This window comes from Scyliorhinus torazame, chromosome 2 (genome assembly GCF_047496885.1).
Source record: "Scyliorhinus torazame isolate Kashiwa2021f chromosome 2, sScyTor2.1, whole genome shotgun sequence".
NCBI classification, from domain to species: Eukaryota; Metazoa; Chordata; class Chondrichthyes; order Carcharhiniformes; family Scyliorhinidae; genus Scyliorhinus; species Scyliorhinus torazame.
Window position 1 is genome coordinate 215,468,156 of NC_092708.1, and position 27,896 is coordinate 215,496,051.

Below are 27,896 nucleotides of genomic sequence, written 5' to 3' on the forward strand. Positions count from 1 at the left end.
GAGCATGTGGAGTTAGGGATAGTGTTGTATGCCTTTGTCTGTTTCTAAAAAGTTCAAGAATTTCCACCTCATTTCATGTTGGACTTTTAAGTGAACTGGCAGAAACAGCTTTCCAGTAAAATGTATAATAGTTTAAAATGAGTATAAATTGATTGCGTGTTTGTGTTTCTAGATTGCTGATGGGGGTTTGTGAGGGGGAGGAAGAGAAATAAAACTATGAAATGAGATGGCTGGTTTGTCATGAATATACTCTTTAATATGCAGAATTTTACAGCCAGCTAGTCACCTCAATAAGTCAGCAAGCTATACCAGTAAACTTTGTTCTTCTCTGATTATTGGAACTCGGAGTTACCAAAGCATTAACTTACAGCGCTTATAGAAAACAGGTTGTGGTTTGCAGATGTCCCTATAGTGCCAGCCGACTTTTTTAAATTATTAATTCTGAAGAGAACAGTAGTTTGAACAGCTTCATTCAGGCACATTCAACATTACAATAACCATGCATTACAAACTTTACAAAACAAACATCCCATCTGCCCAATCAATATCTATCCAAGAGTGGACAAGGGTGTCAAAATATTTTGTTTTGGATTATTAAATGACACAGGCTGATGCATCATTAAACATTACTGGTGGTGACATCCCAAGACTGTGATTTCAATTCTGAATTTGCCACTGAGAGGAACGTCTGTGAGAAAAATGACAATTCGTGAAGTTTACTGGGCAGTGGCACACAGTGCTCTGGTATAGACAACCAGTAATGGGGATAGAAACAAAAAATATCAATCTCAATAACATTATAAAATACTCCAACTGTCATAGCACCTCAATGTTATAACTGAAAATGCTCTTACAGTGTTCCGTTATGTTAGATTAATTAACACATTTATATATTTATATAGCTAGGTTTGTGAAGTACTTGGTGGCCCTGGGGTCAAAGTTTCAAAGCTGCAGTATATTTCAATAATGGGGCTAGTATTTAGTCATTAATCAATTCTACAATTTTTTTTAATTTAATAAAGTTACCTGATATAATAAATCTTTACACTATTCTCCAGCATCTGGACACAGCTTTCAGTACATGGCTGGAATGGAACCCAGACATTAGCCCCAGGGCAAAAAGAAATATTTTCAGGACCTGCTGACAATGAATTTACTCTCCAAATGTAATGCATGTCCCCCACTACCTACTCTAATCAAAAGATATTCCCTGCCCTAGCACATTCCAAATTGACTCTTCCTCCTTAACTGATGACACCAACACTTGCTGAGGTACAGTTCCATAAGCACTGCTCGCCTTCCACGAACTCACCCAGGGTTGTCATGTTCCACACACGTTTATAGTGAGTGTTGGCGAGATGTTTGACTGTAGGAGTCTCACATTTTAGTGTATTCCAGCTGATTTGCCTGTCTCCACGCTGACACTTCGGCTGAGATAAACAGAGGACTGGAAGTCAACCCCTTGGCGATCAGATGTACACGGTCTTTATTTGGTAAACAGTCAGAGGAATTGCCTCTCAGCTACTCCTGTGCACTTCTCTAACTGGTGCAACTGCTGTTCTGCATACAAGCAGGACAGGATAGCCCCTTAAGACCTAATCCTTACATCCAAATAAATGATATTAAATTCGAGTAGGACTTTTTTTAACATAAATTTAGACAGCCCAATTCATTTTTTCCAATTAAGGGGCAATTTAACTTGGCCAATCCACCTAGCCTGCACATCTTTGGGTTGCGGGGATGAAACCCACACAAACACGGGGAGAATGTGCAAACTCCACACAGACAGTGACTCAGAGCCATGATCGAACGTGGGACCTCAGCGCCGTGAGGCAGCAGTGCTAACCACTATGCCACCGTGCTGCCCCCTTGATGTAGACCTTAACAAGTGTTTTTAATTACGTTTGCTGCACCCACCTAACCGTGGATCCTTAGTGCTTAGAACCGGGATTTCTGCTGTGATCTAGAGTGAAACTTTCCTATTGGAAGCAAAATCTGTTCCCTCAATCACCACCCAACAAAGACTGTCAAAAATGGCAGAGACAATGACTGCATTGAGCTCAGCCTGAAAATATTGGCACATTGGACAGAAAGCCAACTAACTGCATGTTATTAAAAAGGACAAAGGACAGATTTTAAAAATGATCCTCAACTGGGGAAGGGGCCCGGGGAAGGGCCCCAACTCAAAATGTTCACCTGCTTTTTCTCTCGACTAGCAACAGATTTTCTGTGGATTTCTAGTATTTTTTGTTTAAATTTCAGATATTCAGCATTCACAACATTAAAAGCTCCTTCTAGGTTTTTAACTGCAGTCACACACCATCAGCAGATTAGTTGTGGTTGATATTTTAGAATACCTGGCTTGACACTCTGGGGAAAGTTTTCAATTTCTCACTTTTAGCTGAACGCTTGTTACCAGAGGACGTCGGTAAATAAGCAGGCCTCTGCTATGTATGAGCCCAGGGAATAATCCAAGCCAGTAAGAACCAATTTTCCCATTTATCATACTAGAGACGTCCTTCCCTCATTGCTCCAACCTGCTGCTAGCCAGCACTGTACATGGAATGTGAAAGGAGTAAATTCCTCCAAGCAATGCTAGGTATGGGCAACAATATAAAGGAGAAATAGCATTAAGCACACCACTGGAGTGGCTAGGCATGACTGATCAAAATATAAATACTTCCTCTGAGGGTTTAATCTTTTTCCCCTTGTTTCCCTCTCTCATGACTGTAGGACCTAGCTCGCCTTTGGTGCCTCACTCCATGGACCATTCTTTGCATACCAGATCAGTGAGTGATATTTCTCAATGAAGGGCGCATCAAAAGCTCACTCCGAGTACTCATTTGATGCCATCCAGCTATTTGGCACTGGATAGCAGTTAAGAGAGGAATTTAAATGCAGTAGCCAAATTGTTGCAACCTCCTGAGATCAGATAACTGGGCTCAGGTCTGGTGGTTAAATTTAGTCCGGCAAGGTCTGTATGGCTCATTGCACTGATCAAATAAGCCTTTGTGAGGTAATCACAGAGTGACATCTGCATGCATAAGCTGTTCATTAAGACCACTTATTTTCATTTATCAACATATCCCAACCCTTCACTATGGAAGTTTCAAATCCATGCATGGTTCAGGGCAATGAATTTCACACACCTGTTATTTATATTCAGCCTCATTTTGACTGAGGGCACATAATAACCACTGGCATGAATCAAAAAACAATTCTGACAAACCGGGTTTCAAATGAACACAACAAGTGGCCATGTTTCATCCTAACCCATTCTAATCCAAGTTTGCTTCACTCCTCTCCCTATGGCCCAATCCGCTACTGAAGCAGAAGGTCGAAATCGTCAGCCAGATTCTAAACAAGATTTGGAGAAGCCGCAGCACAAGAGTTTAAAGCAAGCAAAAAATCCAGTGCAGCAGACATCAGATCTCAAATTGCATTCCCTTTCCTTTTTGTAAAAACTCGAGATGTAAATAGGATGCTGGCTGTAACTCAGCAGGGAGAGGTATGAGAGATCCGGAAAAGTTGAGAGCAGGAAGTCCCCTTTAAACTTTGATCTGAATTAGCCCAGACGAATTATAAAATGTGTACGATTATGAGGTTATTGCCAAATAGGGGCAATTGTGTAATGAGTCTATGGCAACCAGGAGCTGGATTGTGGCTGCCTGACTTCGCTCTTGGAAAGAGGCTTACAGCCAACAATCAGAAGAGGCAATTTAAGATCGGATTTGAGCCCATGTCCCAGAGGTGAAAAGCTAGTGTTCAATTCAATGCCTCACCCAGTTTGCCTGGATTGGCGCTCTACATAAGGCATGAGAAAATCGTGCAAAAAAGATTGGTGCCCAGGGAGAAGATCCAGCACTAAAAGCTCTAAAACCAATGTAGTACTAGCATCAAATGCAATTTTCGTGTGGGTTTTAGGGGCTTGTTTTGAGTTTAAGTGCTTGATTCATTGACATTAGATGTGTACTGATGGATCAGATACCTGAGGGGACTAACAGCTACTGGGAATTCTACGGGGAGGGGAAATATGTGCCACCATATTTTCCACATTTGGGGACCATGCATACTGTACCAGCCAAGGCCTTCAGTGGGAATGGAGATTGGGGGGTGAATAAAAATTAGGTCACCACCGGTCCATGCACTATCAGCAACCTTCAGTGATGTACAGAGTTGCAACTTTTAAATAATAGTCATTTTCTTTTTTCAAAAGCATTCTAAGCTAAGCCTATTGCACATTCCAACAAAGTTTGTGTTTTTAAAAAAAGGGTACTGTATATTTCATTAGCCAGTAACAGAATCAGAATGTCTGCCGAAATGGTATCAAAGGAAAGACAAAAGAAAATGACAGGAGAATTTGTCACATTGCTCAGCATTAGATAAACATGCCTCAAGGGTACACTTGCATGGTCTCAGCCAGAGGTGCAGCTGATCTATAATCTGGGTTGACAAAGTTGTGTGCTGCTTATTTTTCGGAAACCCCTGGGAGACTCTTCAAAGTGCTTGCCTCAGGCTAGGCTTCACTTAAAGATTATCTCTTTTTCTTTCCCAAAAAAGTGCAACAAGGGGAAAAAAAACAAACAAAAAAGCTCTCAAATATTAGATATTCTAAACTTCTGCTGCATTGCTGATCTCTAAAGCAAGTCTCAATTGGGGAAGGGGCAGTCGGGCGGTGGTTCGAGGGTGGATTAGCTGTCCATTTATATTTGTTTCTTCTCTCTCTCATTACTAAGTATAAAGTAAAAGTCAAAGATTCACAGGCAGTTCACTCCCGTTTCCCTGCCGACCATTGCTGTGGCAGTGCCCCCGCTGCCACCCCCAACCAGGTAAACAGTGGTGCTAGATTTTGATCGCCCCACTGCATTGCCATTGTTGTTGACCTCTCCATCGATGGGTTCTGTCGAAATGACCCACGTAGAAGGCCGCCATCTCTTTAGGGAGTATGGAGTTTTAACTCGCTTCTTTATCTTGTCCCCAGAGGAGGCCTGCTTGTTGTCCCGCGTTGTTTCACCTGGGGTGGAGGAGTTGGGTGGAGGTGGTTGGGCAGGGAGAAAAAGAGAACATCGCTGTGTTACTTCAATCAGATCACTACTGTTTTATGTTTGGAATTGAGTTGTTTCAAAATCAGAAAAGCTTTTGCAAATTTTGTGTTGGGCTATTTTCAACTTTCTAATCTTTTTATCTGTTTTATTTAAAAGTCGGTGGGTTTTCCATGGTATTGCCTATAGATACTCTGGGATTTGGGGCCATGTTGTGAATTTTAGCAGCTAACATGGCCCCGTTTCTGGCAAGTTATAGCTTGGTTACTCCCTGTGGAGCAATGGTAAAAACAGGCAAATAGAAATATGAAAAGTTCCTTAAGTTTGCCTGGGTCCAGGTGAGAAAAACCCAGTATGAAATGAATGCTATCATTCTCCCTTTTTTAAAAAGTGTTTTCCATGTGTAGCCAAGTGTACACCTAAGCTGGGAATGATGAATACAGCATAGCAGACAAAGGGAGCCTGTATTCAGTCCACTTGGCTTCAGAGTATCCTCTAGGCCAATGTTCCAGCAGTAGATTAATTCCAGCTGGACAAGCAGCAGGAAACAGTCTGATACACTGTCTGGAATTAGCTGGTTAAACTCTCGAAGTCACCCGGTGCACATTTTGGGCTGGAAATTTGTGTCCTTCTGGAATCAGGGGAAAAAAATGTTTTTTTCATGGCAAATTTAAATCTCCTGTATAAAAATGGGCCCATGCAATCTTCCTTATTTTGGGAAGAAGTTCAATTAGGATCAGGTCACGAGCATATACATCTTCTGATGTTGGGTTTGTCACTGATAGCTCCAGAGGAAATCTGTATTTCCCATCCCCCAGTATTTTTGAGAGGTCAAGTGAGTTTACAAGGCTCCTGATGACTGTACATGCTGGATACTAGTACGGTAGCTATTGAGGGTACATAGCATCATGGAGGGGCCTTGGGGAATATGAAGAGTCATGGAGATTATGAGCAGTCATGGAGGGTGGCTAGGGAGTGAGGCATATGGAGGTATAAGAATGATGTGGGAAGCTGGGCTGGGAACTAAGGCGGGCCTTCCAGCCAGCCTGCCTCAGCACCAGCACTCCTCTGACGCTAACTTGGGATTTGGAAAACCCGAACTCACGTCTCCAGGAAACAAATGTATGACAGGTATAGTCAGAGGTGACGAGCTCAAGTTTCCAAAGTCAGAAAATGGCTCAGCTCACAATTCCTGCACCCAGCACAAAACCCAGCCCCTGCTCTCTGGATTTGGGTAATTCAGTGTATCCCTGTGGGGAGGGGTATGCAAACACAAACACTACAAGTGAGCGTAAATTTCGCAGTAGCCTCATCTGGAGACTGGGGCGGCATGGTGGCGCAGTGGTTAGCACCGCTGCTTCATGGTGCCGAGGACCCGGGTTCGATCCCAGCTCCGGGTCACTGTCTGTGTGGAGTTTGCATATTCTCCCCTTGTCTACATGGGTCTCACCCCCACAACCCAAAGATGTGCAGGGTAGATAGATTGGCCATGCTAAATTGGCCCTTAATTTGAAAAAAAGAGAGTTAGGTACATTAAATGTTTTTTAAAAGCTTCATCTGGATAATGATTTCTATGCAAGCCAGACAGGCGACTAACTGTAAGAAATCTGTATTTTGTCTCTGCACATATAATGGAAGAGCATTGTCAGAAGTAATTGAGTTACAGGATTTTAATCCTCAATTTCCTCCATTTCTCCACCGTGGGTGGCTGTACACTCCCTGCTCAAAGAAATCTCCAGTATCGCACACAGGGGCTCTTCTTTGTGATTGAAGACTTTTGAGTATCAACAAGCAACCTGAAATTGGAGATGCATCATGGACGAGCTCCATGCTCATGCTCAGTGAGCATCTGCATATGGGTATTTCACATTGGAGAGCAAGCAGGACTGTGAATCCTGCCTAATTTCCCTACCAACTTGAGCACCTCAAGCATTGCCCAGGCAGGGACAAGCTAGTTCCATACAGACCAGGGTTGGAGACTAGGAGCTTACAGTCTGCATGGCTCAGCAACGCCTCACTCTACTCATTGGACAATGAAGGGAGGACTACCCTAAATGTCAGGAAAAGTTTGAACAGTCCCTCTTACTTACATTGCATACTACAGCTGTCCAAAATGTTAGCTGATGAAAGATCGAGTGAGTTTGGCCGCTCAGCTCTCCTTCCTTGCCGTCGTGCTACTGGTGCCGTTGGGTGATCCTGGTCACTGGCCAGAGTGCCATCTGTCATGCTACACTGGTTACTGTTGTTATTGTTGTTGGAGTTTGTCCGCCCTTGATCGAGTGAGTGGTCTCTTCTGTCCATTAGCCGCTCAGTAATAATGTCATCACGTGTGGCCTGTTGCTCCCTCCTCAGGAGTGGTTCGTGCTCGTCTGGGCTGGAGTTAATGTTCACTCTGCTGTCATCCCCACTAAACTGAGTCTGGAGGGTCTCATGGCTCTGGTGGCTTGAAGAGTTGGGTGTCTGAGGACCAGATACCGAACCATTAACATACGGTTTAACCACTGGATGTGGATTTCCTGCATGACATCTTCCGGCAATGCCATTCGCTGTGACAGTTACCACTTGGGGCTCACCCGCATTTATCGTGTTCATTTTTGCCACTCCTGTCTCCACCTGCTTAAGATTTGACTTGTGCTTGCTGCTGAACTTCAGCCGTGATTCCTTGGCCACGTTTTTAGTGTTCAGTGGGAGGCTGGTGGGTCGCTTCGGGATGTTCTGTTGCTTGGGGAGAGGGTACATCTGAGTGGCTGGGATGTCAGGGATCAAGCATGCTTGGCTGGTGCTTGGCTGGGAGAAATCTTGGTGCCCGGTTACTTCAGCTGCCAGCTTGATTAGAGGATAAAGCAAACTCGGATTGCTTCCACTAAGAGGATCGGGCCCACTGAACTGCTTGAGGGAGTGCTCCATCAAGTTTTCATCGGAGCTTTCTTTGAGGTTCTTGTCCACCTCTTTAGGGTCTAGCTTGTTGGTCTCCAGGTCTTCTTCAGTCAACTGCAGACACACTGGGGTGGGGCCCAACGGCAGCAGCAAATTCCCTGCCTGCGTGTTAATGTCATCAGAGTATTGCGTTTCCGATATGGTGGACATGGCGGTGCTGGGAGTAAGGCCTGCTGTGTTCGTGGTGGTGGTGGTTGCAGACAAGCTGGTAACACTAGTTTCCGGGCTGGGGATGCGAGCCTGCGCCTGCTGTCTTTCGTAGTTGATGGAGTTGCGATTTTTCTCACTGGTGGTCGACGGGGTACCGGACGTGGAGTTGTCCGTGGAGATGTTTTTCACCATCCCTTCAGAGTGGTGAAGGGAGTCTTCGATGTATGAGGACGACGAATAATCTGGGTAAGGACCCATCTTTGGCACTCGTCGATTGTGTGAAAGGTTCCTGAAATAAAAGAAGTCCAAACATCAAGTAACATAATACTGGTAAACAGAATAATGGGGGTGTATGGGGATAGAATAGGAAATGGGGGTACAGGGAGACCGGTGAATATTCAGGTTAAAGAAAGAAGAAACATGAATGAAAGCTACAGCTGCAGGTGAGTTGAGTCACTTGGGTAGCGTTAGGGAGGTGGAAGGAGGCCGATTTTTTCCTGGGAAATGTATGTAGTGGAACGCTCACCTCAGAATCAATGCTGAGACTACAGCCTGGTTGAGCAAGAGACAATGATTGGGAGGTGGTATCATTATTGGTGGCTAGGGAACAGAGTTTGTGGTGGATGCTGAAGACAATGACTTTGATCATACAAATGCTTAACTGTGGGAATTGCGCTTCTCCAAGATTGAATACTGGACGAACAATCTGAACAGTGGAAGGGTCAAGAGAGGTGGTGGTAAAGTAGAACTGCATACTGTTATCATGCAAAAGCTGACCTCGCCTCTCAGGGATGCCATTGCCAAGAGTTTGCATGTACATAAGGAACAGGAGTGGGCCAAGAACAGATTCCTGGGGGACTCTGAAGGTAATGGTGCAGGGGGTGGAAATGGTGCAGCTGGAGATACTCTGGTAATGGCTGGATAGGTAAGAGTTAAACCAAGAAAAAACAATCCCATTGAGCTGAGCAATTGAGGAAAAGTGTTGAAGGAGGGGGTTGACCGGGTCAAAGGCTGAAAGAGGTCAAGGAGGAAAAACACACAACAGTCAAGGTCAAAGGACATTATTTGTGATTTTGACTGGAGCAATTTTAGTACTGTGGCAGAGATGGAAACCTAATTTGAGAAACTCAAAATTTGGTCACAGGAAAATTAGAAGGAATTTGGGAAGTGAAGATATTTTCAAGAACTTTGGAGATGAAATGGGAGTTAGTGATGGATGACACAAGGAACGAGTAATGATGGTGGCTTTAAAGGCAAGGTGAACGGCATCTGAAGAGTGGAAGCTTTAGTGGGAATGAGGTCAAGGAAGCAACCGATGGGTCTCATTTACAAAGGACAGGAGGTGAGATAATAAACAAAGTCACAGGTTTGGGTTTGGGGGAAGGTTTGGCTTAGTGTGCAAGGAAGAAGCAGCAGAAGCAGCTGGATGAATTGTCTCAATATAATAATAATGGCATGCATGAGCTCCTTGTATTGGTTGGAGCTGGTGACAGGAGAAAAGGATTTAAAAGAGGAAGAATAGGTAAATTAGGGCTGCTGCATTTAAGGAGGCAGATGTAGGACCCTCACTGGGTCTGTCGGGGAAAGTTAAGATGGGAGCAGAGAGAAACTTTGAGCTTATCTGTGTGGGATTCAAGCATAGAACAGCAGGAGGAGCGTAGGAAAGCAGGGGATAGTGATGGGTTGGGGCAGTGATACAGAGGAGAGGAGACAGTACATAAGAGGGAAGAAGTCAAAAATAGTGCCACAGTAAAGGGAGGAGACAGATAAGAAGGTTCTGAGAGAAAAAATGGAATTAGAAATATTGCGATTGGGTCTGAAGCTGCAGCCAAAATATACTCGAGGAAATTCAGATTGCATTGGCATGCTACTAGTTTGCCGTTTGGCTACCTACCGTTCATTCTGCATGGCTGTTGTAGTAAATTGTGACATGGGATTGACTGTGGGACTCACGGATTTGTTTCGATCCCACATCACCATGAGTTCTGCCATCCTCTCTTCTGCACACTGAGCTGTGAGCCTAGCCTCTGCATCCTGGTCCCAGCAATCGTCCATTGTTTCCTTCAGCGACCGGACAGCCTGTGGAGCAGAGCAACAATTTTCTCATTTTCCAGTTCCAATGCATCTTTAAAAAAACTTTCCTTCCCCATTCTTGCTTGAAGGAAAGGACTCTTACTGGAGATTGGCAGGGTCATAGGTGTTAATTGTATCAACTGAAGTTAAGTACATACAGATGAATGGCAATGATTGGATGGTTACTTGGGCCCAGAGATAGTACTGTAATGGTAACCATGATGTGGAGATGCCGGCGTTGGACTGGGGTGAGCACAGTACGAAGTCTTACACCACCAGGTTAAAGTCCAACAGGTTTGTTTCGATGTCATAACAAACCTGTTGGACTTTAACCTGGTGTTGTAAGACTTCGTACTGTAATGGTAATGTCATATGACTAGGAATTCAGAGGCCCAGGCTAATGCTCTGGGGGCATGGGTTCAAATCCCACCATGGTAGCTGGTGGAATTGAAAAATGGGTAGTGTCGCTGAGCTGTGTATGATGCTGGTTTAAATTTTGATATTTCGTGGAGGCGTGCATTTGAATTACACCACTGCCAAAGTTTCAGTTAATTCGTATTTGAGGCACTTCAGTCAACACCTTTGGACAGACAAGTATTACCTCACTCTATGACAGGGACAAAGCTCACGTCCATGTCCTCTGTCAGAGAATGCATAACATCCACAGCCTTAAAACCCTGGTGTCGTCCCTATCTGCACTCAAGCACGCGATTGGACTTGCATCTGAACTGACCTTGAATGGAATTTCACATTGTCCGTGGGTCCTGAAACTTCCCTTGGAAACTTCAGTTCCACACTTTGAGCCATCTGGCAGAAATTCCCTCTGTGCCTTTCTATTCCCTGTATGAAGGGGTTTCCCATATGCGCTGCTGCCACACACCCTCCACTTCCTCGCCTTGTCAACAGCCCAGACACCTGTGGCATTCCATCCTGCCATCCAGGGGTATCGGAGGCCTCCAAAGAAGGGTTCTCCATTTGGGAGTCCTCCCCTTTACCATTGGGGTATTCGTGTGGAGGGTGTTGCTTGCATCATTCCCATATAACAGATGATTAAGGTGGTTCACAGACTAAGGCGGCACGGTGGCGCGGTGGCTAGCACTGCTGTCTTATGGCGCCGAGGACCTGGGCTCAATACTGGCCCCTGGTCACTGTCCATGTGGACTTTGCACATTCTCCCCGTATCTGCGTGCGTCTCATCCCCACAACCGAAAGATGTACAGGGTAGGTGGATTGGCCATGCTAAATTGCCCCTTAATTGGAAACATTAAAAAAAGAAAATTAAAAAACAAAAGATGGTTTACAGGCTCCCTGGCCACCTGTATTTTCTGTAGCCTCAGGGAATCTGTGTTCCGTATCTGCATAGGTTGTGTGAGGTTGCAGCCCCTTTTTGGTTATTGGAAGGGGCTGCTCCTCAAACTCTGGTGGCACTTGAGTCCAAGGTTTCTGATATTTGGACACGATATGGAGGATCTCCTTGTGAGCCTGCACCTCGCTCACAATTGATCTAATTATTGACACTTTTGGTGAACTGAGAGATCAGCAGGAGCAAGTGGCCATTAACAGGTCCAGGCAGTGGGCACTTGAGGGACTTCATAGAATACCTACAATGCAGAGGAGGCCATTTGGCCCATCGCGTCGGCACCAACCCTTCAAAAGACCACCCCACCTACACCCAATACCCCACCCTATTCCTACCCTAAGGGGCAATTTAGCACGACCAATCTACTTAATCTGCACATCTTTGGACTGTGGTAGGAAGCCAGAGCACCCGGAGGAAACTCATGCAGAAACTAGGAGAATGTGCAAAGTCCACACAGACATTCACCTGAGGTCGGAATCGAACCCGGGTCCCTGGTGCTGTAAGGCATAGGTACTAACCACTGTGCCACCATGCTGTCCGACTATCTGCTCCTCTTCAACAGTGATATTAGCACCCAGGTTCCCTGGAGAGGGAGTACACTAGAGGCCTTCTGCGACCACTGGTCACTGCAGGGGTTGTCCCAGATACAGCCTTTTGAGTTATTACGTTTCATTTTAAAGTTTTGCTTTTTACCATTACAGTGCCCTTTTAAGGGGATTTCAATTAGATTATTTGTTAATTAGTTTATTGATTATAAAAAAGAGCATATAAAGAGATCCTTACTGTCACAAGAGTAGAATGGAGTCAGAAGATTTGTGCCTGCAATGTTTCCACTTTGTGAATAAATCTATTCAAAGTAAAGACCAGCTTTGGATTCTTCCTTCACCGACTTGCTATTAGAAATAGAACAATAGGTGGAGAGGAAGGGGAAAGAATTCTAGCAGTCCCTTCAGTACCTCGTTGAGTTCTATGCCTGGACAGCGAATGTGACGAAGCCATTCAAGAGGGAGACCATCACTAACGTGCTTGATAATATTCTCATCTGACATAAATACATACTTCCCAATAGGAGTCACTGTGTGACAATCAGGGGTAGAAACCACAGCTGATTTTTCCTTCTCTAGCTTGGGCCAATTTTAGCCACTGCTGCCCAGGTTAAAACCAATAACTGGAATGAGAGTGCCCAGAGGAATTTTGGATCCTCCAGGACAGAGTAACTGTATTTGTAAACTGTCATTCCTTCAACCAGAGGCTGGAATTTAACTTTTGCCTGGAGGAAAAAGACCAGCGTCTAGCCCACTATGCTATCCTCAATTTACATTCAGGAAAATCATTCCGCCAGCTGTTAGGTGAGAAAAGTGTAAGACATTTGTTTGCTTACCAGGCTGTTCTCTTTCCAAGCTTCAGGAAATTTGGGACGCTGCTTCTCTCTGGAGACCAAATGCTGCATATCCTCAAAGGTGGGATGATTCCCCACCTCTGCCTGAAAAGCCATCTGGTAGTCGGGAACTGACTCTCCTGATCATGGGGCAAATAAATTCATGTTAGAAGCACTGAGAAGCCTCAGTATGGGAACTTGTGCACGAATCTTAACTAATCTTAGCAATTGTACTGAAGAGCACAGGAGTCAGCAGCATGTCTTGTGTTTTAGAACAAAGTCACAAGGTTTGCACTACTGAAACATATGAATTAGGAGCAGGAAGGAGTAGGCTAAATGGCCCCTCAAGCCTGCTCTGCCATTCAATAAGATAATTCATGGCTGATCTGATTGTGGCCTCAACTCCACATTCCTGCCTATCCCAGGTAACCTTTCATTCCCTTGTTAGTCAAGAATCGATCTACCTTTGCCTTAAAAACATTCAATGACCCTGCCTCCACAGCTCTCTGGCAAGAGGAGTTTCAAAGATTCACAACCCTTTGAGAGAAAAATAAATTCTTCATCTCCATCTTAAATGGGAGACCCCTTATTTTTAAATTGTATCCCCAATACGAGTCCTAATCTAATCTACAAAGGGAAATATCCTTTCAGCTTCCACCCTGTCAAGTCCCCTCAGGATCTTATATGCTTCAATAAGAACACCTCTCATTCTTCCAAACTCCAATGGATATAGGCCCAGCCTGGTCAACCTTTTCTCGTAAGATAAACCTCCCATCCCAGATATCAATCAAGTGAACCTTCTCTGAACTGCTTCTAACGATTTGCTTTCTTTTTTTTTTAAATATTTTATTGAAAATTTTTGGTCAACCATCACAGTACATTGTGCATCCTTTACACAATATTATAACAACACAAATAACAATGACCTATTTTATAAACAGAAAATGAATAAATAATAAATAACAAAAATGAAAACTAACCCTAATTGGCAACTGCCTGATCACAAGTAACACTCTCCAAAAATATAATTTAACAGTCCAATATATAATTATCTGTAGCAACGACCTATACATATTATACAGTATATATTAACAACCCTGAGAGTCCTTCTGGTTCCCCCCCCCCCCCCCCCCCCCCCCGATCCTGGGCTGCTGCTGCTGCCTTCTTTTTTCCATTCCATCTATCTTTCTGCGAGGTATTCGACGAACGGTTGCCACCGCCTGGTGAACCCTTGAGCCGACCCCCTTACAACGAACTTAATCCGCTCTAGCTTTATAAACCCTGCCATGTCATTTATCCAGGTCTCCACCCCCGGGGGCTTGGCTTCTTTCCACATTAGCAATATCCTGTGCCAGGCTACTAGGGACGCAAAGGCCAAAACATCGGCCTCTCTCGCCTCCTGCACTCCCGGCTCTTGTGCAACCCCAAATATAGCCAACCCCCAGCTTGGTTCGACCCGGACCCCCACTACTTTTGAAAGCACCTTTGTCACCCCCATCCAAAACCCCTGTAGTGCCGGGCATGACCAAAACATATGGGTATGATTCGCTGGGCTTCTCGAGCACCTCGCACACCTATCCTCCACCCCAAAAAATTTACTGAGCCGTGCTCCAGTCATATGCGTCCTGTGTAATACCTTAAACTGAATCAGGCTTAGCCTGGCACACGAGGACGACGAGTTTACCCTGCTTAGGGCATCTGCCCACAGCCCCTCCTCGATCTCCTCCCCCAGCTCTTCTTCCCATTTCCCTTTTAGTTCATCTACCATAGTCTCCCCTTCGTCCCTCATTTCCCTATATATATCTGACACCTTACCATCCCCCACCCATGTCTTTGAGATCACTCTGTCCTGCACCTCTTGTGTCGGGAGCTGCGGGAATTCCCTTACCTGTTGCCTCGCAAAAGCCCTCAGTTGCATATACCTGAATGCATTCCCTTGCGGCAACCCATATTTCTCGGTCAGCGCTCCCAGACTCGCGAACTTCCCATCCACAAACAGATCTTTCAGTTGCGTTATTCCTGCTCTTTGCCACATTCCATATCCCCCATCCATTCCCCCCGGGGCAAACCTATGGTCGTTTCTTATCGGGGACCCCCCCAAGGCTCCAGTCTTTCCCCTATGCCGTCTCCACTGTTCCCAAATCTTCAGTGTAGCCACCACCACCGGGCTTGTGGTGTAGTTCCTCGGTGAGAACGGCAATGGGGCTGTCACCATAGCCTGTAGGCTAGTCCCCCTACAGGACGCCCTCTCTAATCTCTTCCACGCCGCTCCCTCCTCCTCTCCCATCCACTTACTCACCATTGAAATATTAGCGGCCCAATAATACTCACTTAGGCTCGGTAGTGCCAGCCCCCGCCCTATCCCTGCTACGCTGTATGAATCCCTTCCTCACTCTCGGGGTCTTCCCGGCCCACACAAAACCCATGATGCTCTTTTCAATCCTTTTAAAAAAAGCCTTCGTGATCACCACCGGGAGGCACTGAAACACAAAGAGGAATCTCGGGAGGACCACCATCTTAACCGCCTGCACCCTCCCTGCCAGTGACAGGGATACCATATCCCATCTCTTGAAATCCTCCTCCATTTGTTCCACCAACCGCGTTAAATTTAACCTATGCAATGTGCCCCAATTCTTGGCTATCTGGATCCCCATGTAACGAAAGTCCCTTGTTACCTTCCTCAACGGTAGGTCCTCTATTTCTCTACTCTGCTCCCCTGGATGCACCACAAGCAACTCACTTTTCCCCATGTTCAATTTATACCCTGAAAAATCCCCAAACTCCCCAAGTATCCACATTATTTCTGGCATCCCCTCCGCCGGGTCTGCCACATATAGTAACAAATCGTCCGCATACAAAGATACCCGGTGTTCTTCTCCTCCTCTAAGTACTCCCCTCCACTTCTTGGAACCCCTCAACGCTATCGCCAGGGGCTCAATCGCCAGTGCAAACAATAATGGGGACAGAGGGCATCCCTGCCTTGTCCCTCTATGGAGCCGAAAATATGCAGATCCCCGTCCATTCGTGACCACGCTCGCCATCGGGGCCCTATACAACAGCTGCACCCATCTAACATACCCCTCTCCAAAACCAAATCTCCTCAACACCTCCCACAAATAATCCCACTCCACTCTATCAAATGCTTTCTCGGCATCCATCGCCACTACTATCTCCGTTTCCCCCTCTGGTGGGGGCATCATCATTACCCCTAACAGCCTCCGTATATTCGTGTTCAGCTGTCTCCCCTTCACAAACCCAGTTTGGTCCTCGTGGACCACCCCTGGGACACATTCCTCTATTCTCATTGCCATTACCTTGGCCAGGATCTTGGCATCTACATTTAGGAGGGAAATAGGTCTATAGGACCCGCATTGTAGTGGATCCTTTTCCTTCTTTAAGAGAAGCGATATCGTTGCTTCAGGCATAGTCGGGGGCAGTTGTCCCCTTTCCTTTGCCTCATTAAAGGTCCTCGTCAATACCGGGGCGAGCAAGTCCACATATTTTCTATAGAATTCAACTGGGAATCCATCCGGTCCCGGGGCCTTTCCCGCCTGCATGCTCCTAATTCCTTTCACCACTTCTTCTACCTCGATCTGTGCTCCCAGTCCCACCCTTTCCTGCTCTTCCACCTTGGGAAATTCCAGCCGATCCAAAAAGCCCATCATTCTCTCCCTCCCATCCGGGGGTTGAGCTTCATATAATTTTTTATAAAATGTCTTGAACACTCCAGTCACTCTCTCCGCTCCCCGCTCCATCTCTCCTTCCTCATCCCTCACTCCCCCTATTTCCCTCGCTGCTCCCCTTTTCCTCAATTGGTGTGCCAGCAACCTGCTCGCCTTCTCCCCATATTCGTACTGTACACCCTGTGCCTTCCTCCATTGTGCCTCTGCAGTGCCCGTAGTCAGCAAGTCAAATTCTACATGTAGCCTTTGCCTTTCCCTGTACAGTCCCTCCTCCGGTGCTTCCGCATATTGTCTGTCCACCCTCAAAAGTTCTTGCAGCAACCGCTCCCGTTCCTTACTCTCCTGCTTCCCTTTATGTGCCCTTATTGATATCAGCTCCCCTCTAACCACCGCCTTCAGCGCCTCCCAGACCACTCCCACCTGGACCTCCCCATTATCATTGAGTTCCAAGTACTTTTCAATGCACCCCCTCACCCTTAGACACACCCCCTCATCTGCCATTAGTCCCATGTCCATTCTCCAGGGTGGGCGCCCTCCTGTTTCCTCCCCTATCTCCAAGTCTACCCAGTGTGGAGCGTGATCCGAAATGGCTATAGCCGTATACTCCATTCCCCTCACCTTCGGGATCAACGCTCTTCCCAGCACAAAAAAGTCTATTCGCGAGTAGACTTTATGGACATAGGAGAAAAACGAGAACGCCTTACTCCTAGGTCTGCTAAATCTCCGTGGGTCTACACCTCCCATCTGCTCCATAAAATCTTTAAGTACCTTGGCTGCTGCCGGCCTCCTTCCAGTCCTGGACTTCGACCTATCCAGCCCTGGTTCCAACACCGTATTAAAATCTCCCCCCATTATCAGCTTTCCCACCTCTAGGTCCGGAATGCGTCCTAGCATCCGCCTCATAAAATTGGCATCATCCCAGTTCGGGGCATATACGTTTACCAAAACCACCGTCTCCCCCTGTAGTTTGCCACTCACCATCACGTATCTGCCCCCGTTATCCGCCACTATAGTCTGCCTCGAACATTACCCGCTTCCCCACTAATATAGCCACCCCCCCTGTTTTTCGCATCTAGCCCCGAATGGAACACCTGCCCCACCCATCCTTTGCGTAGCCTAACCTGGTCTATCAGTTTCAGGTGCGTTTCCTGTAACATAACCACATCTGCCTTAAGTTTCTTAAGGTGTGCGAGTACCCGTGCCCTCTTTATTGGCCCGTTCAGCCCTCTCACGTTCCACGTGATCAGCCGGGTTGGAGGGCTTCCTACCCACCCCCCCCTTGTCGATCAGCCATCCCCTTTTTCCAGCTCCTCACCCGGTTCCCACGCAGCTGTATCTCCCCCAGGCGGTGCCCCCCCCGCCCATCCCCTCCCATACCAGCTCCCCCCTCTCCCCAGCAGCAGTAACCCAGTAATTCCCCCCCCCCCCCGCTAGATCCCCCGCTAGCGTAATTACTCCCCCCATGTTGCTCCCAGAAGTCAGCAAACTCTGGCCGACCTCGGCTTCCCCCCATGACCTCGGCTCGCACCGTGCGACGCCCCCTCCTTCCTGCTTCTCTATTCCCGCCATGATTATCATAGCGCGGGAACCAAGCACGCGCTTCTCCCTTGGCCCCGCCCCCAATGGCCAACGCCCCATCTCCTCCACCTCCCCTCCTCCCCCCATCACCACCTGTGGAAGAGAGAAAAGTTACCAAATCGCAGGATTAGTGCATAAAACTCCTCTTTCCCCCCTTTATAACCCCCCTCTTCGCCCCCCACATTCGCCCCACCACTTTGTTCAAACGTTCTTTTTAATAACCCGCTCATTCCAGTTTTTCTTCCACAATAAAAGTCCACGCTTCATCCGCCGTCTCAAAGTAGTGGTGCCTCCCTCGATATGTGACCCACAGTCTTGCCGGTTGCAGCATTCCAAATTTTATCTTCTTTTTATGAAGCACCGCCTTGGCCCGATTAAAGCTCGCCCTCCTTCTCGCCACCTCCGCACTCCAGTCTTGATAAACGCGGATCACCGCGTTCTCCCATTTACTGCTCCGGGTTTTCTTTGCCCATCTAAGGACCATTTCTCTATCCTTAAAACGGAGGATTCTCACCACTATGGCTCTGGGAATTTCTCCTGCTCTCGGTCCTCGCGCCATCACTCGGTATGCTCCCTCCACCTCCAACGGACCCGCCGGGGCCTCCGCTCCCATTAACGAGTGCAGCACCGTGCTCACATATGCCCCGACGTCCGCTCCCTCCGCACCTTCAGGAAGACCAAGAATCCTCAGGTTGTTCCTTCTTGCGTTGTTCTCCAGTGCCTCCAACCTTTCCACACATCGTTTCTGATGTGCCTCATGCATCTCCGTCTTCACCACCAGGCCCTGTATGTCGTCCTCATTCTCGGCTGCCTTTGCCTTCACGACCCGAAGCTCCCGCTCCTGGGTCTTTTGTTCCTCCTTTAGCCCTTCGATCGCCTGAAGTATCGGGGCCAACAGCTCTTTCTTCATTTCCTTTTTGAGCTCTTCCACACAGCATTTCAAGAACTCTTGTTGTTCAGGGCCCCATGTTAAACTGCCACCTTCCGACGCCATATTGGTTTTTGCTTGCCTTCCTTGCCGCTGTTCTAAAGGATCCGCTGCAATCCGGCCACTTTCTCCTCCTTTTTTCATCCGTATCCAGGGGGGATTCCCTTCTGGTTTACCGCACAGTGTTTTTAGCCGTCAAAATTGCCGTTGGGGCTCCTATCAGGAGCCCAAAAGTCCGTTTCACCGGGAGCTGCCGAAACGTGCGACTCAGCTGGTCATCGCCGCACCCGGAAGTCTTGATTTGCTTTCTTAAATAAGGAGATCAAAATTGAACACAGTACTCCGGATGTGGTCGCACCAACTGCAAGAAAAGATCCCTATTTTCAAATTCCATTCTCATTGCAATAAACAACAACATTCTATTGCCTTTTTAATCACTTGCACCTGCATGCTAACTTTTTTGTGGCTCATGTACCAGGAGACCCAGATGCCTCTGTACCTCGGAGTTCTGCAATCTCTCTCCATTTAAATAATGAGCTGCTTTTCTATTCGTCCTGCCAAAGTGGACAAGTGGACTTGTTTCCCAACATTATACTCCATCTGCCAATTTTCTGCCCACTCACCTAACATATCTATATTCCTTTGCAGACTCCTTATTGTCATCTTCACAACTTACTTTCCTACTTATCTTTGTGTCATTAGCAAATTTAATAACCATACATTCATCCAAGTCACTGAAATAATCTGTAAATCGCTGATCACTATGGCATTTGTCACATCTTATCTGCCAACCCGAAAGTGACCCATTTATGCCTACTCTCCATTTCCTGTTAGTTAACCAATTCTCTATCCATGTTAATATGTTACCCCTATATCACAAACTCTTATTTTGTAGTAACATTTGATGTGGCAACTTGTCAATATCTTCTGGAAATCTAAGTATAGCAAATCCACATGTTTCCCTTTATCCTTATTGCTTGTTATTTCCTCAAAGAACTCCAAAAATGTAGTCAAACATGATTTCCATTTCACAAAATTATGTTGACTCTGCCTGACTGCATTGAGATTTTCTAATAATAGATTCCAGCATTTTTCCTCTGACAGATGTTCAGCTAACTGGCTTGTAATCTTCTGTCTCCCTTTCTTGAATAGAGGAGTCACATTCACTATTTTCCAATCTGATGGGATTTTTCCAGAAACTCAGGAATTTTGGAAAATTAAAACCAATGCACCTCCTATTTCGGCAGACACTTCCTTTAAGATCCGAGGATGGAGTCTATCGGGACCTACGGATTATTCAATTTTTAGTTCTAAGAATTTTCTCAGAACCCTTTCCCTGGTGATTCTAACTGTTTTATGTTCCTCCCTCCCTTTCACCTCCTGATTCACATTTATTTCTGGGATGTTATTTGCATCCTCTATGGTGAAGACAAGGCACAAAATATCTGCTCAATTCACCCGTCATTTCCTTATTTTCCATTATTAATTCTCAGATTCTCTCTCTATAGAGGACCACAGATCACTGTATTTACTCTTTTCCTTTTTAAACACCTGTACAACGCCCATCAATGCCTCTGCAATGCCCATCAGGTCATATATATTTTTTTCGATTTAGACTATCTGTTTTGTAGCAAATGAAACATGCATTCAGATACAAGGCCTTTAGTTCCGTATTTCTGTAACCTCTAGCCATATTTGCTGGTGCACTCTTAGGTTTGTGCACTCTGCCCATTCCTGCCATGCTCTGATCATCATTTTCCGAATTGCTATGTTGCTTTCTTGCCTTGTCTTCTTTGCTTAATTTATTATTTCTGCCCATACTTAATCCCTCACTCCATTATTTAGTTTAAAGTCCTCTCTACTGTCCTAGTTATACAACTCACTAGTACACTGGTCCCAGCACAGTTCAGGTGAAGACCATCCAACAGTACAGTTCCTTATTTCTCCAGTGCTGGTACCAATGCCCCATTAATCAAAACCAATTACTCCCACACCAATCTTTGAGCCATGCATTTAACTTTCTAACCTTATTTACTCTGCGCCAATTTGCTCGCATCTCAGGTAGTAATCATGGCATTCTCAGTTACAGTCCCAGGGGTCAGAAAGCAAACAAATCTCCGGCCAATGCAAGAGAGCTTGGGTGGAACACAAATACCTCTCCCTAGATTACGATCCCTTGCAAGGAGTAGGTGAAATTTCAGTAGGAAGGGAAGCGGGCAAGTCTTTTCCCAAACCTCCCCATCCCCACATCATCCCATCTCTTGTCAATAGGACAAGAATGGGGATTCGCTGGAGAGAGGGAAGAGATGCTCATTGCTTTTTCTCCTTGCTTTGTAACTTTTAAATCTTCAGAGAGTGGTCTTGCCCTGTTGCAGCTGAGGCTACACAGGAGAGAGCTGGCGGGGGCCAGAATAGGTCGTGCCCGGGCCCTATTCGCGCCGTCGTGAAACGCGACGGCATTTACGACGGTGCGAACGCTTGGCCTCCATATCGGAGAATCGCCCCCTATATTTGTTATTGTTGATTGATTATTGTTAGTGGGTTTAAATTTGATGAAAATGTGAAAAAGGAGAATAAAAATATTTTAAATAGGAAATGGCTGAGGAACTAAATTTGTACTTTGCTTCTGTCTTCACAAAGGAAGACATGAATAATGTACCGGAAGTTTTGAGAAGCACAAGTTTTAGTGGGGAGCTTGGGTGGGCCAGGTGTCGAGGGTAAAATTAACAGGGATAGAGCCAAAAGGGAAGGATGGCGGTTGGTAGCGGTGAATGGAAGCGCATGGCCCCAGAGAGGCTGATAACATGGAACATGCGATGGCTCAATGGACTGGTGAAAAGGTCTCAGGTCTTTGCACGTCTAAGGAGTTTAAAAGCAGAGGTGTTTTTTTTTGCATGAGGCACACCTCCACGTGAAGGATAGGTTAGGCTAAGAAAGGGATGGGTGGGACAGGTTTTCCACTCGGGGTTTAATTCAAAGTCGTGGGGGGTGGCCATTTTGATAAGCAAGAAAATGGGGTTTGTGAGCACGCAGAAAGTGAGGGACCCGGATGAGAGATATGTGATGGTGAGCGGGGTATTAGAGGGGATGCCGGTGGTACTGGTGAATATATATATGCACTGAATTGGGACGATGTTGATTTTATGAGGGGGTTCCTGGCAGCGATCCCAGGCTTGACCATGCACCAGTTGATTATGGGAGGAGATTTTAATTGTGCCCTAGAGCAGAGAGCAGAAAGATCGAGCCCCAGGTCGATGGGTAGGATACGAATGGCAAAGGAGCTGCGCAGGTTTATGAAAAAGATGGGTGTGGTGGACCCGTGGCGTTTCAAGAACCCAGGCGAAAGGGAGTGTTTCTTTTTCTCTCATGTTTATAGTGTGTATTCAAGAATCAACTTTTTTGTGGTGAGCCGGGAGGTTTTGGTTGGGTGGAGGGGGCAGAGTACGCGGGGATAGTAATCTCGGACCATAAGCTCCATTGGGTGGAAATGCGGCATAGATTGGGATGGGAGCAGAGGCCGGGGTGGAGGCTCGATTCGGGGTTCTTGGCAGATAGAGGGTTTTACGATAAAGTGCAGGCTGTGATTAATGATTATGTAGAATTGAACCAAAATGGGGAGGTGTTGGCGGCCACATTTTGGGAAGGACTGAAAGCGGTGGTCCGGAGGGAGATTATCTCGTTCAAGGCACATGCGGATAGGGAACGGAGGGAGAAATATGAACGGCAATGAACAAGATAGTTAAGGTAGATAGGGAGTACTCGAGGGCACCCACCACGGAGGGATTGGCGAGGAGGAAAAACTTTCAGGGGCAATTTGATAGGTTGACGATGGGGAGGGCAGTAGGACAGCTGCATAGGAAAGAGGGGGGTGCAGCACGAATACGGTGAGAAGGTGAGTCGAATGTTAGCGCATCAGCTACGAAGGCAGGCCGAGTCCAGGGAAATATTGAAGATGCGGACTAGGGCAGGGGATGTGGTGTTGGAGCCGGGGAAGATAAACGAGGCATTTAGGGATTATTATAAGGATCTGTACAGGGTGGCCCCGGGGGGTGGGTGAAGAGGGGCACATGGGACGGTTTTTAGACAAACTGGAGTTTCCACAATTGGAGGAAGAGAAGAGGCAGGCACTAGAGGAGCCTTTGGGGCTGAGAGAGGTATTGGATAGTATAAGGGGTATGAAGTCGGGGAAGGCCCCGGGGCCCAATGGTTACCTGGTGGAATTCTAAAAGGAGTTTGCAACAAACCTGTCACCACATCTCTTGAGGGCGTTTAATGAGGCGTTGGAGAAGGGGAGCTGCCGGAGACATAGGCAACAATCACATTAATACCAAAGAAGGTGAAATACCCGTTGGAATGTGGGTCGTACAGGCCCATATTGCTGTTTAATATGGATGTGAAAGTGCTGGCTAAGTTGGTGGCAGGAAGGGTGGAAGGATGTGGCCCAGGTGTGGTTGCAGAGGACCAGATACGTTTCCTAAAGGGCAGGCAGCTTTCTAGTAATCTAAGGAGGCTGTTAAATGTGATCATGACCCTGTCGAGAGCTCAGGTACCAGAGGTAGTGGTGTCCATGGACGCAGAAGAAGGCATTTGACCGGGTGGAGTGGCTGCACCTGTCCTGGGATCATTCGAGTATGGGCCGAATTTGTGGCCTGGGTCGCCTTCTCACCGTATTCGTACTGCACCCCTCCTTGCGCCTGTTATACGTGGCACCGAAGGCAAAGGCGAGTGTACGGACCAAGGACATGGGGTCACGAAACTTTGAACTGCACAGAGGAACAAGGCAGGGGTGCCCTTGGTCACCGTTGTTGTTTGAACTAGCGCTAGAGCCTCTGGGAAAAGTAATTTGCTCCCGGTGGGCGAGTTGGGTCAGCGAGCCAACTTACGGGGTTTGCCATTCAAGGTGGCCAGAGACAGATTTAGATACCTGGGAAATCAGGTGGCGAGGGAATGGGCGATGCTATATAAATGGAATCTAACAAAGCTGGTGGAGGAGGTTTGGGAGGATCTGAAGACGTGGCGCACATTGCACTTGCCTTTGACAGGGAGGGTCCAATTGGTGAAGATGAACATTCTGCCGAGGTTCCTGTTCATATTCCAGACACTTCCGATCTTTGTACCACAAAGGCCTTCTTTTGAAAACTGGATATGATTTTGTATGAGCAGGGAAGGTGCCAAGAATTAAGAAGACCCTGTTACAGAGACAGAGGCAGAGGGGAGAGTTGACGTTGCCGAACCTGCTACACTATTACTGGGCGGCGAAGGTGGAGAAGGTGAGGCGGTAGTGGAAGGAGAGGGTGCAGAATGGGTTAGAATGGAAGAAGGATTCTGTAGGGGGTCCAGCTTGAGGGCTATGGTGACGGCGGCATTGCCAGTGGCGCGAAGGAAATATGCAAAGAGCCCAGTGGTGCAGTCCACAGTAAAGGTCTGGAACCAGCTGAGGAAACATTTAAAGCTAGAAGGGAGGTCGGTGCTGGCGCTGCTGTGCGAAAACCACGGTTGTGAACCGGGGGTGATAGATGGTATGTATAGGTAGCTGAGAGAAGTGGGACTGGTTAAGGTGAGGGATCTTTACCTGGAAGAGGGGTTTGCCAGGATAGAGAAACTGAAGGAGAGGGGAGAGCTCCCGAGAGGAAGTGAGTTTAGGTACCTGCAGGTAAGGGACTGTGTGTGGAAAGTTTGGAAAGAGTTCCCCAGGTTGCTGAGGTACACCCTGTTGGAGTGTCTGCTGCTTCTGGATGTGGAGGGGGGGGGGAAGGTACGGAGACATATACGGGTGACTGAGAGAGCAGGGAGGTGAGCAGGTGGTGAAGATTAAAAAGTGGGAAGGGGAGATAAACTGAGGAGTATGGAATGAGGCGCTCTACGAAGGGTAAATGCGACTTTGTTGTGTGCAAGGATGAGCCTGATATAGTTCAAGGTGGTACACAGGGTGCATATGACTAGGGCAAGAATGAGTGGGTTCTTTCAGGGGGTAGCAGACGAGTGCGATATGTACGGGCGAGGACCAGCGAACTACGCACACATGTTCTGGGGCTGCGAAAAGTTGGAGAGATTCTGGGCAGGAGTGTTTGTGGCGCTAAAAAGGATAGTGGGGGAGGAGGTGGAGCCGGACCCTTTGGTAGCGATATTTGGGATATCGGAGAAGCTGGAGCTGATGGTGGAGAGGAAGGCTGACATAGTGGCCTTCACTTCTCTGATTGCCCAGCGAAGAATTCTGTTTGAGTGGGGGACTTACATGACTTTCTTCAGCTGAAAAAGGTCAAAAACGAATTGAGGGATACAGCGGAGGACTTTGAGGCAAGGTGGGGGATGTTCGTGGCAGTGTTTGAAGAGCTGTTCGTTGCGGGCAGGTGAAAAAGGGAAACATTTCTACAAACTGTTGTTTGTTTGGGAGTTTGCTCCCCAAATTGTTTTTTATTTGTAGCCTTTTATATAAGTTTGGAATAAAATACATTTAAAATAATGTTGAGAGGGCCGGGTAGCTTTTTGTCGACCTACAAGGACAAGATGTGCTAAATGGTCTCCTTCTGTGCCGTCCATTTTCTGTGATTCCTGTGACATCTTGACTTTAAAAGTCCCTCCATCACCTCGCCACTACCACCTCCTGCACCACACCCCTTCTGCCACCATTGAATTGCTATAACTTATGACTCATTGAGAACTTTCAAACTTCCATTCTGGACTCTTGCACATCCTCATTATTCATCACTCTAATATTGGTGGCATGTCTTCAGCCTCTGAAATTCCCTCCCTAAACCTTTCCACTTTTATCTCCTTGCTTAAGACATACTTCAGAACCTAACTCTTCGATCAAGTTTTTGGCCATCTATCCTAATAACTCTCTATGTAGCTCAATGTCAAATTTAGTTTGATAACACTCCTGTGAAGCATCTTGAAGATGATTTACCTTGTAAAAGACACTACAGAAATGCAAGTTGGTGTTGTTATTTTCTTACCTGGGAAAAGATCTGTGCACTTCATAAATATTTCCCAGTAGATGAGGCCCAATGCATACATATCCACCTGCTTGAGAGCGGATGCACAGTCCCGCAGGTTTACAGCCCCCTCTAGCACCTCGGGTGCCATATAACGGATTGTGCCAACCTGTGGAAGACAAGATTAGAAAGAGACATCACCACCAGCAGAGAAAAATCTCTTGTGTTTTCATTGCTTCACACAACAAACATTGGGTGATGCAACACAGCTGAATCCAATTGACTGAATGACAGCGCCATGTGGGAGCAGGTCATTGACTAGGAATCAGGTCCCCTCAAGCCTCAGACCAAACAGATTACTTCCAGTGCCGCCCGGCATCAAGACATAATCAAGCAGCAACACATCAATATGCTCATAGCTGCAGTTTAAGGAGAGGGATGTTGCAAAGAGACAGGAAAGCCTATTGCTATGAGCATTCACTACTATCAGTCAAGGCTTTGAGCAGCAACATTTTCCGACAGGCCATGTAGGCTGATATAGGTGAGACAAGGCAGTCGTATAAATGCATTTTTATAGTTACACAGCAACTGAGCTTCAAACCAATCAGTCACGTGATGCTGTCAATCTCTCAGTTTAGAATTGCAACAATTCCCTTGTTAATCAACATAATCACAGCAGTAGCTTCACAAAATGTCTGGAACCACTGAAAGACGACACTGCAGAAGAATATAATGGCAGTGTATTGCCCCAGTACCCCTGAAACATTGCCTTCTACCTGTACAAAACAGGCACACATCAGGAAGTGTATTACTTATTCCTTTACACTTGATAATGGTGCCCCCTTGTGTTTTAAATCCCCAGAAAATATGCTATTATACCTGCACAAACGCTTTTGCTTCTCACCTCACTGATGGCTGCAGTATCCTCTTCTCCTGGTCGAACCAGTCGATTGCCAGTCAGTTTCATGGAAAGTCCAAAGTCACTGATGGCACATGTTCCATCATTCTTCACCAACACGTTCCTGCTGTTGAGGTCCCGGTGTGTAATAGCTGACTTATACTGATCTGGAGGAGTCATAAATTTCTCACTATTAGAATGCACAGCCAATGTCTCTATTTGCTTTCCTCCAAACCTTCGCCATCCTCTTCTGATACAACTTGACACTTCACTGGTACTGTCTCATGCCATCAATCACACTCTTATGCCTCACCCAAGCTTGTAACTCTTCATGTGATCTTACGGAGGTGTTTAAAAGTAAGAAAAAGGGATATACTGGTGGATAAAGAGAAACAATTTCCTCTGGTAAGGGAATCCAGAACAAAGAGGGCAATTTAGAAGTAATATCAAGAAGCACGTTCTCACTCAAAAGGTAGTGGAAATCTGGAATATTCCTCCAAAAGGTTGTGGATGCTGGGTCAATTAGAGTTTTCAACATTCAGATCAAGAATTTGTTGGGCAAGGATATCAATAGATATGGAGAAAAGATATGGGGAAAATGGATTCAGGTATAGATCAGCCATGATCTAATTCTATGGTGGGAGCAGGTTCAGGGGCTGAAACACCTCTTCCTGTTTCTAAGTTCCTATTGCGATAAAAGAAGTACCATGGCTAAGCCAGGTTATCTGGCACAAGCAGACATAGAGGACAGTGCCCTCAAGGAGCAATCCCTCTAAAGGCAACCAAACAGTTCAGTTGTGTCCTGTTGTCATCAAGCTCCCAGTCAGCAACCTATCATTCTGAGAACTTGGCAGAATACTCAGAACAGAGCAACAAGCTAAAGGGATTGAAGCCATCCTCATTGTTCTGAGGGAAAGAGAAGTAGAAAATTACA

The 27,896-nt window shown here is 46.5% G+C and overlaps 1 protein-coding gene across 3 annotated transcripts in view; it reads right to left on the reverse strand.

Annotated features, from left to right (window-relative positions):
* Nucleotides 1-234: 234 nt before the first annotated feature.
* The window catches only part of bmpr2b (bone morphogenetic protein receptor, type II b (serine/threonine kinase)), a 490,709-nt gene continuing 463,047 nt past the window's right edge, over nucleotides 235-27,896 (reverse strand). For all 3 annotated transcript variants that reach the window (XM_072483685.1, XM_072483695.1, XM_072483676.1), the window contains exons 8-13: nucleotides 26,969-27,129; nucleotides 26,086-26,233; nucleotides 12,944-13,080; nucleotides 10,024-10,208; nucleotides 7,133-8,418; nucleotides 235-5,014 (exon numbers count right to left, since the gene is read on the reverse strand). In XM_072483685.1, coding sequence (XP_072339786.1) covers nucleotides 4,758-5,014; nucleotides 7,133-8,418; nucleotides 10,024-10,208; nucleotides 12,944-13,080; nucleotides 26,086-26,233; nucleotides 26,969-27,129 — 2,174 coding nt within the window. In that variant the 3' untranslated portion in view covers nucleotides 235-4,757. The remainder of the gene's footprint in view (nucleotides 5,015-7,132; nucleotides 8,419-10,023; nucleotides 10,209-12,943; nucleotides 13,081-26,085; nucleotides 26,234-26,968; nucleotides 27,130-27,896) is intronic.